The sequence below is a fragment of the Fistularia commersonii genome, chromosome 3, assembly GCF_037954325.1.
Source record: "Fistularia commersonii isolate RoL2024-O1a breed Wild chromosome 3, RoL_Fcom_v1.0, whole genome shotgun sequence".
NCBI lineage: Eukaryota > Metazoa > Chordata > Actinopteri > Syngnathiformes > Fistulariidae > Fistularia > Fistularia commersonii.
The window spans coordinates 19,731,753-19,751,281 of record NC_141286.1 but is presented as its reverse complement, the minus strand read 5'-3'; the positions used below and the strand labels follow the sequence as shown (position 1 = coordinate 19,751,281).

The 19,529-nt window shown below is 37.6% G+C and overlaps 1 protein-coding gene across 1 annotated transcript; it reads right to left on the bottom strand.

The window, feature by feature from the left end:
* Positions 1 to 7,076: 7,076 nt before the first annotated feature.
* Positions 7,077 to 16,875, bottom strand: apip (APAF1 interacting protein). The gene is made up of 8 exons (XM_086144002.1): positions 16,690 to 16,875; positions 14,623 to 14,691; positions 13,144 to 13,244; positions 12,079 to 12,127; positions 11,872 to 11,989; positions 9,879 to 10,014; positions 7,624 to 7,791; positions 7,077 to 7,538 (listed from the first exon to the last, which is right to left on the bottom strand). The coding sequence occupies exons 2-8, from the start codon at positions 14,686 to 14,688 to the stop codon at positions 7,439 to 7,441; spliced, it is 738 nt and encodes a 245-aa protein (XP_086000128.1). The 5' UTR covers positions 14,689 to 14,691; positions 16,690 to 16,875; the 3' UTR covers positions 7,077 to 7,438.
* Between the last annotated feature and the right edge of the window lie 2,654 nt (positions 16,876 to 19,529).

Below are 19,529 nucleotides of genomic sequence, written 5' to 3'. Positions count from 1 at the left end.
TTGAGTACATTGTGAATACATTTACAGTGAATCTGAAGATATACACAATATGGTCAAAAGTATTCGCTTACCTGCCTCTCCCTTCATTTGAGCTTAAGTGACATCTCATTCCTAATCCATAGGGGTCAATACGACGTCGGTTCACCCTTTGCAGCTATAACATGTTCTGGGAAGGCTACAAGGTTCAAGAGTGTGTTTATAGGAATTTTTGAACATTCTTCCAGAAGTGCATTTGTGAGGTCACACAAGATGTTGATGTTAAAAAAGAAAGCCTGGCTCTCAGTCCCTGCTCTAATTCAGTCCAAAGGTTTTCTATCAGGTTGAGGTCAGGACTCTGCAGGCTAGTGTGGTTCATCCACACCAGACTCTGCCATTCATGTCTTTATGGACCTTGCTTTTGTGCACTGGTACAATACACAGTCATGTTGGAAAAGGAAGGGGAAAGCTCCAAACTCTTCCCGCAGCATGGAATTGTCCAAAGTGTCTTGGTATGCTGAAACTTTCAGAGTTCCTTTCACTTGAATTCAGGGGCCCAGCCCAGCTCCTGAATAAAACCCCACACCATGATACCCCCTCCACCAAACTTCATACTTGGCACAGTGCAGTTAGAAAAATACCGTTCTTCTGGCAACCACCAACCCCAGACTGGTCCATCAGATTGCCAGATGGAGAAGCACAATTCGTCACTCCAGGTAACGTGTCTCCACTGCTCTAGAGTCCAGCGGCGTCGTGCTTTACACCACTGCATCTGATGCTTTATATTGCATTTGTTTATGTGTGGCTTGGATGCAGCTGCTCGGTCGTGGAAACCCATTCTATGAAGCTCTCTGCGCACTGTTTTTGAGCTGATCTGAAGGCCACATGAACTTTGGAGGTCTGTAGCGATAGCCTCTGCAGAAAATTGGTGAGCTCTTCGCACTACAGCATTCGCTGACCTTGCTCTATCAACTTACGTGGCCTACCACTTCATGGCTGAGTTGCTGTCGTTCCCAAACACTTATAATACAGCTGACAGTTGACTTCGGAATATTTAGGAGCAAGCAAATTTCACAACCTGATTTCTTGCACAGGTGGGATCCTATTACAGTTTCACGCTGGAATTCACTAAGCTCCTGAGAGCAAGCCATTCTTTCACAAATGTTTGTAAAAACAGTCTGCGTGCCTAGGTGCTTGATTTTATACACCTGTGGTCATGGAAGTCATTGGAACATCTGATTCTGATTATTTGAACATATATATATATATATCATTCTCAGGTTTGAGATACATTTGACATAGCTGCTACAGAAGTTTTTCACCTCAAAAACATATGAAGGGTTTTCATAAGGCTTTCAATGAAGCTCTTAACAAAAATCCAAACTTTTAATGAGTGAAATGCCTTTCATTCACTCACTTATCTGCTTCAGGGTTGTTTTAGTTGGGTTACAAATAATTATTTTTGTGGCAAGAAAAATTCAGTACTGCATATTGCAGTACAGTTAACTTTAGCAAATGATTTAAGAACTATTCTGAATATATGCGTCATCTGTTTAATGCATCCATTCCTTCTCTAATGTTGTGGATGTTTCTTTAAATGTTAGAAATGTCTCATCTGTAATTAAAAGGCTAATATGGGCATATATTTGAACAAAAAGTATTCTCAATTCAGTATTTTGTAAATGTTCTTTGGTCTATCGATCCGTCTGAGGATCTCTTGAGAGCTCTTGCAGGAAAAGCCACAAAGAAGGGTATCAAAGCTAAAGTCAAAACTATATTCTCAAAGCTCAAAGTGGAAATAAATTCCACGGCCTCAGTTTTCCATCCAGTGCAAAATGATTAAAAGGAACAGCCCAGGTGCTAGTCTGTGAACAGATTGACTTTCTCAACTAGCTAGCCAAATAGTTTGTGAGGTGACAAACAGATTTGTGCCCATATGCCAGTTGAATTTAATTGTCTAAAGAAGGACAGCGTAGAGAGGCAAACCTATCTTGTTACACTGCACAGCTTTTCAGACACTGAATAACATAAGTTCAAAGGCAAAGCCACCATTTTCCTAGTATTTTTTCAAATATGAAAACATGTTGATGTAAATTATTGCTGTGCTAACTTCACACCACATTCACAACAGGGAACTTCAATGGTTTTGAAGGGCTGAAAAAAATGAACAAACAAATCTAATTCTTGTCATCATGTACAACAGACCAATTTGGTTTGGGGTAGAGAGCTTACTGAACTCTCTTGTGGTTCTAGGCCATTTAACAAACTAACAAAAATGTAATCAAATGTAACACACTAATTATGTAGATGGGGAAAAAAAGAAATAAATAAAAAAACAACAAAAAAATACATATTTCAAAAATACTCATGTATCTATTATACACTGCATGCACAATTACAAGGCAAGTTGTATTTTTGAGGATTCATTATGTTATGGTACGACTACAGTGCTCTTGGTCAATCCAAAATGTTAACAAACACTCAAACCTGAACATTTAAGCAGTAAAAATGAAGTTTTGGCTTTCTCTAGCGAATACCTATATGTGCAACATTATTAGGCATCTATTAGTGTTCAGAATTATAATGCAACTATTTACAACATTACATTTCATTACATTTCTGAAATAAAAAAAAAAACAAAAAAAACTAAAGTGCCCCATCACCAGATGCAGGGCCACCAATCTCCTATTGAAAACTCTGCACTGATGTTCACTGTCCCTGCAGTTTACGGCTAAAGAACACAAGAAGCTGCCAGGCATTTGCCACCCACTGTTCAACCATAGCCCTCTCTGCAACCTCAGACGCGTCAGTCGTCAACGCTATCGGCGCACCATACAATAATACCACATAAAGAACCGATAATAATAAAAATGGCAACAAAGAGACTGGAGACTTGGAAGGTGACTGCAAGTAGCACCGCAGCAGTGTATGTACTACTATCATCAATTTGACACTGACCGCAGTCCAGCAGCCTTAAGGGCTACAAGGGCACAGACATATGTTGGATCCCAGCCTCAGGAATATCAGGTTAAGGACGTGACTCACTTTAATTTGATTCAGAGCAGTAAATAAATATGTTAGCTAGAGCGCTGGACAAACTTGGCATTAAACTTGAAATAATCAGTGTTGTATCAAATACCCTCATTATTTCTGCAGCGGCATCATTCCTAACTTGGTCTTACAGAGAGAAAAAAAAAAACAAAAGGTATATGACTGTCTCTGAAAACCTCAACAATTTCTTTGAGAAAACCTGTGTAATCTGCAGGGTCCATAACTGTTCAGATCAGAGAATATGAGGCGGGATGGGGATCCAAATGTAGCAAGTAGGAAGTTAAGGAACTGAAGTTTGCAGGAGATGAAAGCAAAAAGTTTAAACTAAAATTGGAATAAACCGAGACAGAAATGGAACCAGGCAGCCACAGAGAACTGTTTTCAGATTCTAGGGAACAAAATGCATGAACCTGGAAAGGTAATAAGTAAATAAAGGTGGGAAAATATTCAAGAGAAAAACCAGAAAAGTGAAGTAAAAAACCATAACAACACATGAATTGACAAGTAAACTACGGATTTTAGAATAAATAGATAAAAAAGCAAGGGAGACAAACAAAAACAATAGACTAAAGAAGCAGGAGATGCTTTACAAAGTTAATCTGTATCATCCAAACACCTAAAATCATTCTCAATAGTTTTAGGAGTTTTAGGTTTTATGTGAAACTAAAATTGTATATAACACCAAATATCCAAATAGAATTATAATATTGGGTGTACACTTCCCAGAGAACAGCACGTACAGTGCAGATGTAACACCCCAAAATTTATGTTTCCAATATTTCTGAGGTGGCATTGATATCAACTCAATAGAATGTTCTTTGGTTAATAAAAACCTATCTGAAGGAGGAAAAACAATATGCTAAAAAGCAACCTGGGACAGCGGCATTTATGGCCTGGCAAAGACTCTCAATTTGCTGGACTATGATTAATTAATGAGTATGTGTTCCATTACTTTTGAGGTTATGGAAATGAGTGACTTTATTGAAATGGCTGTGGCTATTAAATGGTTAATGGAATACTCTGGGGTACTGCTTGAACTGCAAGGTTAAAGACTGAACAGTAACTGAATCTTTGTTGCTTCATTTAAAATCCATTGCGCAGGTATAGCGGTGACATGACAAATAAATGCGCAACAGTCTCATCGCTTATGTACCTACAGCATATACCACGAAGAAGGGTTTGGTGGTGTCATTTTATGAAAAACAATGTGAGAAGAGTGATTAAATAAAGGAATGATAAATAAACAAAGACTTAGATACAATCTGGCTTTTTTTGCAAGAGTTGCTTAGGAGTATATCTGACCTCGGCTTGTAAAAGAAAATGCCAGAAACTTTAGTTTATTTTCGGACATTTTAAAAGGAATAACACAAAACACTGTAGGTAGTTTTTACCAACCAAATGCATGCATATTGAGTTTGGAGAGATTATTGTATTTGGGCATGTAAATGGAGGTTCTCCGTGGAAATGGATAGAGGTTCTTTGCATCTCTATCAGCAAAGTCTGTGCAGGCAAGAAAACAAAGTGAGGTCTGGGTGAAAGGATTAAGAGAAGAAGCAAGCCCAGAGCAAAGGGCTGCTGCTGGTCTGATAAGCATGCTTAAGAGGCTGATTCACATTGGAATTTGCCAGATGTAAAACTAACACTGCTTGCATAGGACATAAGCAAAAATGAGAAGACATCTTTCTTTTTCTTCCCCAAAATGTAGCTTGAAATCTGTCGCACCCATGACTGTGGCGAGAACTACTTTGTTTGCATAACCACAATTTAGATCAACTGCAGTTACTTAAATCAATTTATATGGCTTATTAAACTTATTTTGCTTTCAATCTGGAATGGATTATTTGGCACGCTGCTCTTTAAATTGAACTTGATAGGTTTGCTCAGCACTGCCAACTTAAGCCAGCAGCAGTATTTTCCCCTTAGGTCCTCATTTGGCTTTGTTCAGTGGTAAACACAAAGGGTATTCTACAAAAATCCTCCCCAAAACATACTTCTTTGTTATTGTGTAATTGATTAGTAGTCAGTGAATGTATGCCCAATTAATTTGTACTTGGAGAATGTTTTCAATATATATGAATTTGTTTTAAGCAACATTGGATATGGCTTAACTCAGCCAATCAACAGTTTGTCTGAGAGTAAAAACTGCACATCGCTCTTTTAAGAAGCCAACAGGGCCAACAATAGAAAGTCACATCTAAATCCTCCTGTAATACTTGTTTTATGAAATTCATTTGTAGATTTTTACGATTACTAAAAAGGATTACACAGGCTAATGACATTTAAAACCTTCTCAACTCAAGTGACATTAGATTAAACATGGTTTACAATAAAAACACAAAAGCACCGTGATTATGTTAAACTGGTCAGGGGCACAGAGCAGTCTTCTAGCTTGGCTGTTTAAGAGTCAAGATTTTCAAGATTCAAGATTTTTATAGTCATATACGTTGTAAGAACATGTTGATTCGGGCAAAGCAATTAAATTTTTATCTTGTCAACTCCCTTCAAACAAGACGACAATAACACTAGACAATTCGACCACACACAGCAGTATGTGGGAGAGTTTACGGACATACTGAAAAAAAGTGCAAGCTGTAAGTTCCAATTAGATAGAAACATGATGAAACACTACTCAGGTACTGTGTAAAAACAGAACAATTGTCTTAAAAAGGAGTTAAAAACTAAATCTAATCAAGTCAAAGTTTATATTGTGAGACCTCATAGCAGGTGGATGGAATCTAATTCGATCACATCTAATGTAATTAAAATAAATAAACAAATAAAATTGAAATGAAGTAAAATAAAATCAGGCACTAGATATATCGTTATCCATGTAGAAGTTTATTTTCAAAACTTGACAGTTGCCCTTCAATCACATACTGTGGTTTCTAGCTGCCCCAGAACCACTTGTCACTGCCAAAAGGAAACTTTTTTTTTCTGTTCCTCTCCTGAATTACTTCTTTTAATCACTATAAAACAGTCAAATTCAGCAGTTTATATACATTAACCTCAATCTGGATCTTCTTCTCCTTTCAGCTTTTCCCTTCAGGGGTTGCCACAGCGAAGCGACCTTCCCAATATGACCCTATTCTCTGTATCCTCCTCTCTCACTACGTCCATAAATCTTCTCTTTGGTCTACTTCCCTGAATCCACTTTGTTATAATTTGATGATAATTACAGTAGTAACTAACTTTGCATCCTTTGCATGGTAACTCTTGATGTATATTCTTCATTTAAATATCATATTCTTCATTTAAATACCACCCATGTTGGTTTACTCTCTGTATCCGTTCTGTGACTCTCAGATTGAACTCTTTTATATAGGCAAACTGCCAGGAAGATACAATGTGTATCTGAGATATTCTGAGTCATTTGGTTGAGTGACTGTGTGCTGAGGGGCTGACAAGCATAAACTTACTGAACGAGTGTCTGAATGTCAATAATTTTAGAATATATCACCACTTGGACTGTCACAAGGCTTTTACTGAAGCTAAAAATCATAAACACATTTACACTTTAATCAATATCACGGGAAATATGGAGTAATGATCAGTGTTCCTTCTCTCTTGAGACTTTGCCGCCAAACACGTTAAAATAACTTGAAGAATAATTTATGGGTTGAGCGGCGCCACTATAATAGTTGAACTCAAATATACCCAACAGTCGATCGGAAAAGCTTAAAAATAACATTTTCTGTAGTTCTCACAAAAATAAGGTTGATAGTAAACACCATAACAGAGTGATAGGGGCTGTACTGATGAACAAGATCAGATAATACACTGTCTACTTCTAGACAGACCATTTTCTTCTTAACATATTGATTTTAAAATGCCCACTTTTCTCTTCAGTAAAATATTTTTGGAAACAAATGGCTATATGCCACAAGCATATCGGCAAATAGTTTTCTTCTTAATCTGCAAAACTGTACCTAAAAAGTATATAATTGAAAATAAATATTTCAACAAATGACTAAAACTATCAGCTTTAGTTTGTAACAACCACGGAAATCCAAAATAAAACGTTTTTTTTGAATAATTTTTGCATACAACGGTTTAAATTCAATCACTTTTTATTGATGGACTCAAAGGCAGGTAGTCACTGTCATCAATTTATATGCACAATAGGTTTAAGCCTGACATACATCCAGATCTTGATTCAATGCAGTCGAACCCGATTTGAACCTGGGATGTTGATTTGCTCACTAATGAGTTGCCCCACAGTGCTTTGTAGCCTGCCTCTCCGTGGTTCGGGGATCACAGACATTCAATCTCCTTCAGCTCTGAATCTGCTATTACCATCAAATTTGAAGCAGACCAGCGTGAAAGAACAATGATTACAATCTGCTGATAGGCTGATTGAACTCTACTGACCTCTCTGCAACAAGTGTGTCTTTGAAAAAAACACTGGACAGTGTCAAACTATTCCATTCTTCTCTGTTGGAGGAGCTGAAGGGTCCAGTCCACACTGCTTCATCTGGACAGCAATGTCGAACAGATAGTCATAGCATTCACACCTAAGATAAAGAAGCACATAACAAGATGCATGAAAATAATGAAAAAAGGGTCTTTTGTTGAAAGTACAGGAAGGTTATTGCTTACATTGTCTTGGCTTTTTCCCATGACTCGCCCCACACATAGACCCCGTGTCGTCGGACGAGAACAGCACAGGCGTCTGGGTATTCCTCCATGGCTCGAGCCATACGATCTTTCAAGTCCTTCTCTTGTGGAGTATTTTCAACAATAGGCACTACAAGGGTGTCATCATACCTGTGTTTGCAGCAAGATGAATCACAGATGTTCAGCAATCACTTAATAGTTTTAGACTGAGTTTCTATAAAAGAAAACAACACACATAGCACACTGATACCTGCATCAATATAGAAATGTATGTTCACCACATGAACTTGACTGACAAAAGTAAAGCCTGAAGTAAAGCCTTAGCTCTGCTGCGTTGAATAAAATGAGGATGTGGTGATGAATGACTAAATACTGGTTAAGATTTGAAAGAGCCGTATAGTGATTAAAGTAGTCCAACACTTCAGCATGCGTGGCAAACACGGACCCAAACTACTCAAATTTAACAAAATGTTTTATATAAAAAAAATAGCTATCTGTTGGAATATTGTTTTGACACTTGTTAACCAACAAGTGTATAACATTACCACTTGATTGGTTATTTTATAAGTCCTTATTCATGAGAAGAACAATTTCACATAATCTCTATCCTTTTAGATGGGTAATTGTTTTGGCTTGTTTGTTTTTTTCATCTTTTTTAGAAGGTAACTTCTTGCTCATTGCTCAATAACATTTTTATTGGTTTTACATATAAATTAACATTGTTCCATCTAAGTTTCTGCTAATCTTCAGGTTATTTCTCATCAATTTTTGTTTATTGATGTGATTTCCCATGATTTAAAAAAATAAATACATTTAATTTGTGGAAAAGAGAAATAAAAAATAAAATGTAAAAAATCATAAAGCCCTATTAATGGGAAATGACTTTTCGTTGAAGCCTGTATTAACATTTTGAAACATATGACTTGATGGACCCCTAGCTGCATTTCCTGATTGATAACATACAACTAAAAATGATGGACAGCAATCCTCATTATGAGGCATAATTAAATTAATCATCTATCAGGCACAGAGCTAGTGATGGATGGATGTAAGCACAGACTTCTTATCCAGATAACTGACAAGGCACTGGAGGACCAATGTGTTTCACAGGGCAAGGAAGCAGACAATTACTGCACAGCATATTATGTATCTGTCAGTTATTTATAATTAACTTGGATGGCAGCTTTATGATATTTTGTGCAAACATGACTGAACCTGTGAAAGTGTCTTGCAAACTTATTTGAACTCATCTGGCTAGAGGGTTATAGTTCAATCAACTAATGGATAACAAAGGTGGACATTTTAATTTTACCTTTACTATTTATGTATACACTATGTTGATGTTCTACACACACTGAATGCTGATTAAGTGGGTTTTTGTTGATACTGAAAAACCTCTCCATCAGATGGGCAATGGGTCAGGTTGTGACAAATCTCTGCCATCTCTCACTTATCAGTTGTGCTTGTCTTACAAAGAGGCACATTTTAAACAGTGGTCTGAGAACGTCAAAGAATAAGTAGACTGAAACTAATAAAAACATATATATTTTAAAAGCCATTCCTTCAAAAATGAATGTTAATGAATCACGTGACCTTGACAGAACAGGAAAGGCTTCCAAATAATAATAATAATAATAATAATCATAATTTATTCTTTATTAATCCCTCGTGGGGAAATTTGTTCTCTGCAATTAACCCATCATGGATGAACCATGAGCAGTAGGCTGCTGTCTACCAATGCCAGGGGAGCAATTAGGGGTTCAGTGTCATGGTCAACAACACTTCGACAAACTAGTATTCACACTGCACCTAACATACCCTGACAATTTAAAATTAAAGAGAGTAAAGAGTAAATTTGTAAATCATTAAAATAAATAACCCAATGGGTTAAATAAACCAATACATTCAAGACAACTAGGGCAAGTATCACTACATTATTATTTTGAAATATATGTGAACATTACACATACAACAGTTTAGACAACTGAGGTATAGAATATAACTGGGTGATCATTCTCCTCAAAAAATCCTCGGCTTATGAATCATCTGCTCGAGCATCAACTGGAGACGTCACATTTACGACAGCAAAAAATTACATCATACTGCAAAATTGTCTCATGGGATCCTGAGATATGTTGCAAAATATTAAAATAAAAACAATTATCTTCAGAACTAGACCTGAAATTAGAAATGGATGTAGTTGGAAAGTTTTCACCAATCCTGGCTACATTACATACTGAAAGTTGGTAGCTGAGGTGCCCTTACGAATCCCCTTGATCATTTCCTGGTGTGTTATCCTGAATTCTTTGCCAGGATACAGCAGTGTTGCCATGACAGCAGCCTTGGAGTGGGTGTGTATAACTGCTTGTGCGCCTGTATATTTGAAAAGGAAAAGCAGATTTAGATTTTTTTAGTGTTGTCTACTATCTTGCGCTTCCTCAAATTATAATTGCAGCAACTGGGAAGAGCAATTGCACCATTATTTGCAATAAATGATCAAAAACATGATGTACCACAGCAATGTAATTAAAGTGTTAGAATTAAATACAGACACAAAGCTCCACCGGTAAATTCTCCCTTCACCCTTTTGTAAGTTTTATAGATACAGACTTTACAAACCTATTTCTGAATAATTTCTGAAAGAGATTAGGGAATAGATGATGAGATCATTTATGGAATACAGCTACTCCTATAAATTCTTAAAATTCAATGACTAAACAAACTTTATGAAACCTACATTTTATTTTAACCAAGACATGTCAAATAGGAAACCATTTTGAGGAATGATGCCCCCGCACTGGTGCAATTGTACTTTATTTAAGTACACTCGATCTTGGAATTATTTGCCTAGCTTTTATATTTGTGTGCTTATTTTTATCCATTGATCCTAGAACAACATACAAGGGAGGCATCCTGACCCGATGCAGCGGCTCAACTCCAAGCTGTCTATATCCGTGATCTCATTGTTTTGGTTACTTCTCACAGCTCGTGACCATGGGTGAGGTGGGGAACAGTGATTAAGTGAAAAATCAAGGGCTTTTCCTCTTGTTTTAGCTCTTCCTTTACCACAACAGACTGGTCTGCCAGTCGATATCCCATTCCATTTTTCCACTCCTTAATCAGGACCACAAGGTACTTGAATTTTTTCACTTGGGGCGGGATATCATCCCTGACCAAGAGAGGGCACTCTCTATTTGCCAACAGAATACCAAGGGCTTGAACTTAGAGGTACTATTTCTCACCCAAGCTGCTTCTAATTTGGCCATGAATCACTTCAGTGAAAGCTGGAGATCATGGTTTGATGAAGCCAACAGTAGAACAACAACAAAAATAAAAAAAAAAAGCGGGCACCCCATCCTCCAGTCAAACAGCAGTTCCCTTCAATAAACTGGTTGCACCTAAACATTTTTTTCCATCAAGGTTATGAACAAACCACTGGTCGTACAGACACTGCCTCCTTATTGGAGGGCAATTAAATGGGATTGAGAAGATCTTAGAACCATTCCCTCCATCTACCCACAACATCCCAAGTCGAGGTAAGCAGCAATTCTCACCATACACAGTGTCGATGGTACACTGCTTCAACCCTCCTGAGCTGCTAGATGGTGGACCGGACTCAAAGCTGTCCTAGGTCACTCACTCTCAATGGCCTCACAAAGATCTTTCAGGCCTAAATTTTGCTTTGGCATAAACCTCACCCCACCCAAAGGTAGACAGAGGGTACCCTCACGTCCACCTGGTTAAATCCCATTATATAGGCACTGAGCCAGTAGGACATAAGTGTGCCCACACCTGCTCTGTGAGTCTTATGGGGGCAACTCCAGAGTGGAAAAAAGTCCAACCTCCTTCAAGGAGACTGGTTCCAAGCCGTGTGTTATAAGAAGCCCGATTGTATCTCCCAGATTATCTCTGCCTCACTCACCAGGCCAGGCTTCTTCCTTGCCAGAGAAGAGGAGTTTCACATCCCTTCAGCCATATCTCAGCCCTTCGACCTCTTGGCCCCTCCTGCAGCCAGTGAGCCAGTGTGAAGTGAGGGATCAAGGCCCAGGTACCATATGCTTGCCATCTAGCCACAATCCCGGGCCTGCCCGTAGGGGGGAGGGCGTGTGCTTATTCGTATTAAAACCTTCATGTGTTTCAAGTTAATTTCTTCTAAATTATGTGGCTATTGTTTGGGCTTTAAGTTTTGTTTTTTTCGGAGTGAAATGGAATGTGTACTGAGAAGCTCACCTCTCATAGTGTAGGCATTCATAAAGAGAGGGGTGCATTGACTTTTCTTTAGCTTCTTCCAGGCAGGTGGACTACAGATGTCCCTCTCTTCCACATCACACACAAACATGTCTTCTGGCTAGTTAACAGCAAAGTAATACAAAATTTAGACTTAGCATGGAAAAAAAATCTGAATGAGTTTGAAATGTAACAAAACAACCTACTCACCTGAATTCTCTCTTTCTGGACGCCCGACGGTGCAATGTAAATGTGGTCCCTGTAATTTACAAGACATAAAATAAAAAGATCTGTGTTAACCCTTGTGTGGTGTTCGGGTTCTGACTTGTTTTCACTTTTGTGTGTGTGTATGTGTGTGTGTGTGTATGTGTGTGCCCGCAGACCCGAACACCACACAGTGGTTAAGATTAAGCAAATAGCAAAAGTCCATTAATGAGACTGAAACGTGTATATGGAATTGGTGTTTGCGATATAAGGGAAACAACTTTTGCTTCATGATACTAAGAGTCACCAACCAGGGTTTTTTCATGTCAAAAAGATATATGGCATTCATAAACATGTAACAAATGATCTTACTGGTGTAAGAAACTGGAGCTTTATTTTGAAATAGAGAGAATCAATCAATAGAGAAGGTGACAAAACCAACAGGTATAGGGTTTTAACAGGGGTTTTAATAGATTTCCTCAATTGACCCTCTTAAAATTGTTAGAGGCTTCAACAAATCCCCAAAGACAATGCTGGGAATCTACTTTATCTGGAAGGAATGTCCATAAATGGAATAGCCTATTGATTTGAAGAATTGGTGAGGCTGCCTACATCTGTGAGTCACTTCTGAGTCAAAGCTACAGTGAGGGAATGTTTTAAAATTAAAATATCAACCCCCACATACAAACACAAATGCAGGCATGCAAAGCAAATGTGATGTAAAATATTAGATTTTTTTTGTTTTATATTCAGATCTTAGTTACTGACCTGCTCATTAATGCCAGTGACTACATCTGACGTATTCTGTTTGAGCAGACATTAAGCTGTCATTCAAAACAACAAAGTTCAAAGATTTTTGGAGTAACCTGTAACCTGTAGATGTTCATTTGTATCTTGTTGTGACTGTCATCAGCCTAGGATTTGAACCTTTCAATTCGTGGCATGAAAATGGGAAAACAGAACAGATAAATGTAATGTGACTCAGGCAACAAGTTTTTGAATGAAAGCTTTTCTCTGTTCTTACAATTTAGGTCTCTCACAATCACCTGAACATACATAAATAATACAAACCCTCTTCTCAAACTGATGCCTCCGCCCGTCCCTGTCACCCATCCCAGCTGGTAGAAGAGCCGACATAGTTCAGGAATAAGCACACGAGGATGCTCCTTGTCCTGGAACAAAAAAAATCACAATACTATAAGACCAACAAATGACATAGTTCAGGAATAAGCACACGAGGATGCTCCTTGTCCTGGAACAAAAAAAATCACAATACTATAAGACCAACAAATATAGCTCATGTTTACAGATAGCCAACCATTATTGAATGCATAGGAGTTTTAGTTAAGGGTTACTTGTGTGTGTACTCTACAAATTCAACATCCTCAATACACTATATTGCTGTGATATAACACAATTTGGGACAGTAACAGAAAACTCAAGTTATTGAGTAAATAGAAATAGTATGTTGTACTCAATTACTTTGCAGTCAGAGTTGGAAGGTTTAATTGAGAAACATGTACTGTTATTGCTCATCTTTGTGCCAACTTGTGGACAGAGTGAGAGAGGATATGAGGGTAGTTGGTGTGAGAGACGATACAGAGAATAGGGTTAGATGCAGGAGGTTGATTCGCTGTGGCAACCCCTGGAGGTAAAACCCAAAAGGAGAAAAAGAAGATGATGTATGCATACATACATTTATATAGTTGCTTTGTGACACAAAGTACAGCCAGTGTACCTCATCTCATATTCTTATGGCTATTAAAAAATAAAATTAACAAAAATACCTCAAAAAAATCATGCAACCATTCATTGAGCTCTTGAGTATTTTTCAGTACAATTTATGTAAATGCATATTAGGTGTGTTTCTTATGCTTAGGCTGCTTCGGGTAAAAGTTGCTTGTGGGAAGAAGAAAAGAAGCTGAAAACATTCACTGACAATTCATTTTGCAAAGAGACATGTTGTGAAAATGGCTGCTTCTACTTTGACATTGGATTCACAAGAGAGGCTTAATGTTCTTAAGTCAAAGCATTTCATCATTATTGCACATTACTTACTACAAGGTAGAGTCAGTTAGCACTGATTTATATTTCTCACAAATTTCCTTCCTACTCCTCCCACATGTTGGTTGGGGAGTAAAGTTTCTTAAAAGGTGGAGAGAGTGCAGTAGGAAAAAAGTCAGATTTCACTTGTGTTTTAACATTTTGATATGGTGGGTGTCATTCTAGTTCCGTGTAAGGTTAGGGACAGGTTCAGAGTTGTTTTCTGCCACACCCATTCAGAATCAAGATCCCTCTAATCCCCCAATATAGACGTGTTTCCGAGCCCATTGAACAAGAAACAGCCACTCCAGTTAGTTTTCCCATCTGCTCCTTTGCAAAACCAAACAAACAAGAAAAACACCCTAACCATTGGTAATTTTTCAGTGTTTTCCCAGAGTCATCTAGGCCAGACATAGCACCATTTTTTTTTTTTTGATGATTTTTCATGCTATTTCTTTAACAACTGTCCATCCAAGTTCATTTTCTTGAGTGTGAGGTTTTTCTTGCCTGAACTTGATTGGACTCATGACCTTCATCCTGGTCTCCATTGTTGGTTCCACAGAAAGATGACATGTTCTGTAAGATAAGCAGTGTCTATGGTTAATAAGTCGAAATGAAAAGATATGTTCCTTAAAACAGATTTTCTAGCTAAAACTCTTTTGTCAAATATTTTGCCCAAAAATATCTTCAATCATGCTGCACCAAATGTCAGACTACTTCACTTGGAAACATTTGGTGCCAAATATTGCACAATTATTACACTGAAAAACAGTGGCAGTCCATTATTTAACATAAAGACTGAAATCCTAATTATGCTGTGAGTTTAGTTTGAGGAAATGCAAACAGAAAATCTAGGTTATACTATTTCAAAATGACAAAGCCAGTTTTGATAAAAGGCATAAACCCTTAGGGACTAATGTGCCCCATTCAATTATAACACACCTTCAGATGACCTTCTGTAAGGTGGGCACACCTCAGCAGCGAAAAATATTTTGCGTCTATTTCTTCTAAAAAACATAAAATATTATACATTTTGGCCCCTTTGACATGTTTATGACGATGGATTTATTGATTTACCTGCCTGATGCCTGGTCTCGAAACCCCGGGGGTGTTATCAGACACTTGTGATTGATGTTAACCAGTTAAACAACTGACAGAAAGCTAAATGTATAGCTGAATTTGCCCTTTTTCTGGTATTATATATATGTTCTCTCTCCCTCTTTCTCTCTCTCTCTCTCTCTTTTTAGGAACAGAACAGGGTCTTTAGCTCTGAAAATTCCCATTAACGAACTTGTAGCATTTTTACTTCATCCACAATGTTTTAGAAGGTCTACAGGCATTATAAAGCATGATTTTCTCTTCACCTATTCAGATACCAAAGTATTTAAACATGAACTCTGCAGACCAAGAATCACTTTCAGACAAATAATTTCAACAAATTAATCATGGGTTTGGAAAAAGAGTCTATACTGAATTTATTTTCATATTGTTATTTTTCTCCAAGAAAAAAATCATCAAAATATTGAAAAAACATCTATTTCTAATCATGTCATGTTTTCACTTTATTTAGATTATTTTCTTTTTCTATAGCTTTCCAACTATTTGCCTTAAAAACAAAGAGGGTGTGGTGTGGGTGACCGAATAACTGAGCTGAAAAGTAGACAAATAAACCAATCAATTAATCATTAATTGACCTGAACCATCACAACCTTTGCCATTGACCAGTAGATTGTGATCACCGTAACAGGCACCCTTGAATAAGTAGACAATAGCATCACAATTCATCAGGAAAACTTTCTGCTGAAATATTCCGGAAAATTATGAAATTGCATGAAATCCCCTGCTATGCCCATTTCCTTATTTTGTTTTCAGGTAGAAACAGAATGAACAATGAGACTCAGAAACATTATTACTTCCTGGAGAGGACATGAAAAGAACATAAGACGCAGAGTACTTCAAGTCTAATACTCCAGTTATCACATGCTGTTCCTGTTTTCTTTCTCATTGAAGTGTTAGAAATGTGGGTAACTGCCTTTCTTGATGATTTATGTGATTGATGGCCCTCCAGTGATGTCAAACCTGGTCACCTGGATTAAACTGAAATAAATAAATATACAAAATTTACATATACATGTTATGAACACACAGTGTGCAGCGTTTCTGCATTGGATTTGGACTTGTTAGGCTTTTTATTCACTGTATTAAAAGACAAAACCACACTTCAGAATAATTCTTTCGGTTTCAAATTCATCATCTTAAACTGTAAAAATAATCAATGTGATTAACATTGTTCGAACGATAACACTTTCCTCATGGATTGTTTCGTTTTCTCCAGTGAATCACTGGTTCGCCATGGGAAACGGAGCACGAATGAATGAGGAAACGCGTGCAAAATTGGTGATTAATTTTTCTACCCGTGATCAAACATTATTTTATTGTATTCCCTTTATCATTAAAATGTATAATGACCTGATGGTCTTTTAGCCTCGTTGGTTTTTCACCTAGTTAGACGGCATTCGCGTTACACCTGAGGCTTTTCAAATAATACATTGAAAAAGGGTCAGAACTTGTTACCCCAGTTGCACGGTGGTATTGCTGTGCCAGTATCGTGATTTAAAATCCGGGGTCGGTCTCCCCTGACGTCAACAAAGTTATGGAACAAGGAGACTGTGATGACATCCAGGAAAGCCTTCACTGAGAAACAACGTGTCAAAAGTAAATAGGAATCCACACGCCTTGTGGTTTGGAAAGCGCATCTCTGACGTAATCAGAGCGCGACAGAGCATTCCCGACTGTCTGCTGAGTATGTTTTTTTTTCAATATTAAGTTGTTTATAATATAATATAATATAATATAATATAATATAATATAATATAATATAATATAATATAATATGAAAACGAGGAAACAGAATTCGAAATTATACACAGAGATTATGCTTATTGTAACTGTAATTTAATTTTTGAAAACCTGACTGTAGACCTTTGTATTTATCATAATGTACCTCATTTACCTAATCCGTGCACTGAATTATAAGGTAGAAATATACAGCTTACATCAATAATCAATCATGTTTTTATTTATTTATAGTTTGTCTTTAGTTGTTATTGGTTTATTGAATTATATGTGTTTATTCGTATTGTAGCGAGTCACGAATGTTGGGGTTTATGTTGATGAAAGTTTTCTGTTTGATTTTGGGGTTGCTGAGAATTATGTGGATGTGGTTTTGGGTGCAGTGAATTCTGTTTTTTTTTTTTTTCTTTTACCTGGAATTGAGAGGGAACAGTTAGCCATATTGCAGGCTCGTGCGGCCAACAACACCTATTTACACCGATTATCAGACATTTTACCATCACCCGGGTGTTTCCCTGCCTAAAACACTACAATATTTTCTTTTTTTTTTCTTTTTTTTTATACAACCTACCTCATTGTGTCTGGGCAGCAGCAGTGTTATTGCCCACCCACTATTGCACTAAGCTGATCAAACTCTTTTGCTCCAAACTTCTTCTGCATATAATATTCCGCTCTCTGGGAGAAATGTCGGTGTCATCAGTCTTTACTTTGATCCTCATCGCCAATGTAATATTTATGTGTTGTACTTATATGGTATGCTCAGAATGATGACATGAAGCTTTATGATATGCTGCTTTATTGCTGTGGGAAATTAATGAACTCCTCCTCAAGACATCACGTCTAGTACACACTGACACCAGTGTCATGACGCAAGCAGTACTTCCAAACATTAACATCACTTCAGACCTTTACTTTGGGGAAATGAGTCCAAATGGATCTTCGAGTGTTAAAGGTTGCCCGACCCCTTTACTAACACATTCAGCTGCCACTATGCCCAGCCTACTGTCAGAATCAGGGAAAAAAGGATGGTACCAAATCTAGTTGTACTGTAAATGCAGCCTCAGGGCGGCATGGGCCACTGTCTCCCTGAGCCAGCCTTGGGGAGTGCACAGGCCAGTGTCATCCTGAGCAGGTCCCAAGCCTTGATAAATGCAGAGAGTTACGTCAGGAAGGGCACCCGGCGTAAAACTTTTGCCAAAGCCAAACATGCGAATCAAACCTAATAACCAGATCATACCAGGCCCGGGTTAACAACGACCATTGGTAGTTGATGGCTAGTTGAATTGGGTTTGGCCATTCCGCAGTGCTGTGTGTTAAAAAAATAACAGGGTGACTTACCAATACTACTGCCTTGTGATTGCTAAAACCACAGCCTGCCATGATTTAATTTTTTGTGTAAATATATTGGCATGTTGCAATGCAGTTCACTAAAGGCACAATTTGAAACACTTAAAAACACCATTTAAATAATCATCATTCCCCCCTGACACAGTCACTTAATTCTCCTTGTGAAATGATCTAGGACTTAACACTGTGTAAACTGATAATTATACACTGAATATTGCAATGATATTGCAATAGTGAGTGCTCCATATGAAGTTTGTTTCCACATCTGCACTTTCCTTCCATACTGAACAGTCTGTTCACTCCCTTAGGATGATCCTTTGTATGCCACAAATGTAATTATAAATGTTGCACAAACATGAATTTTATAGCAATCTCTGCATCTGGCTTGGGCATGCTGTCTGATAGCTTTGGTGATCAATTGCCTGCAATTGGCCCATTTTACTCTTCCTCCTCACAGTTTGACTTTGTTTCCTTTTAATAAACTACAAGTCCCTCTTTATGTGAAAGAAATATTCGCACTTTGGCTCCGTCAGTCATCTGTTTGCTCTGATTGTGGACAATTTATTTCCACAAAAACACACTATAGGGCTTCAAAAATTGTTGTACAAATATGCCATAGATGTAGGGCATAATATACAAATGGAAAAGATAATGTTTTACCTAATTATGAATTATGTCATGTTTTTTCAAGTTTTTTTGACAGCTGACCTTTGTCTCACAGGGTTCATTTTTATTGCACCATCAGGTTACGAGTTGGGCATCATTAAAAATCTCATATAGCCGAAGTGAAATAACTGATGGGTTATAAAAACAAATACGGTACATATTGATATATAAGTTGATATCTGTTTTAGGACACATTGTAAGCAGAAACAGTACTTGTGCCAACAATATATTTCCTTCTAACGCTTGATACATTGGATAGCACTCCCCACCTCACAGCAAGAGGGTTCCTGGTTCAGTTCTAACTCAGACTTGTGTGGAGTTTCCATGTGGTAGCTGTGTCTGTATGGATTTATTTGGCATTCTCCACTTTCCTTCCACAATTTAAAGGTATACATTTGGCTAGAGTGCCACACACTAGAAAAGCCCAAACCCAAACCCTACCAACCCCTCAATTAATGATACTGTCATTCATAACCATTTGGATAGCATTCTCATGTGTGGCTGCAATTACTGATGCACTTCCGTGCTGAAAAGTTTTTCACTTTTTA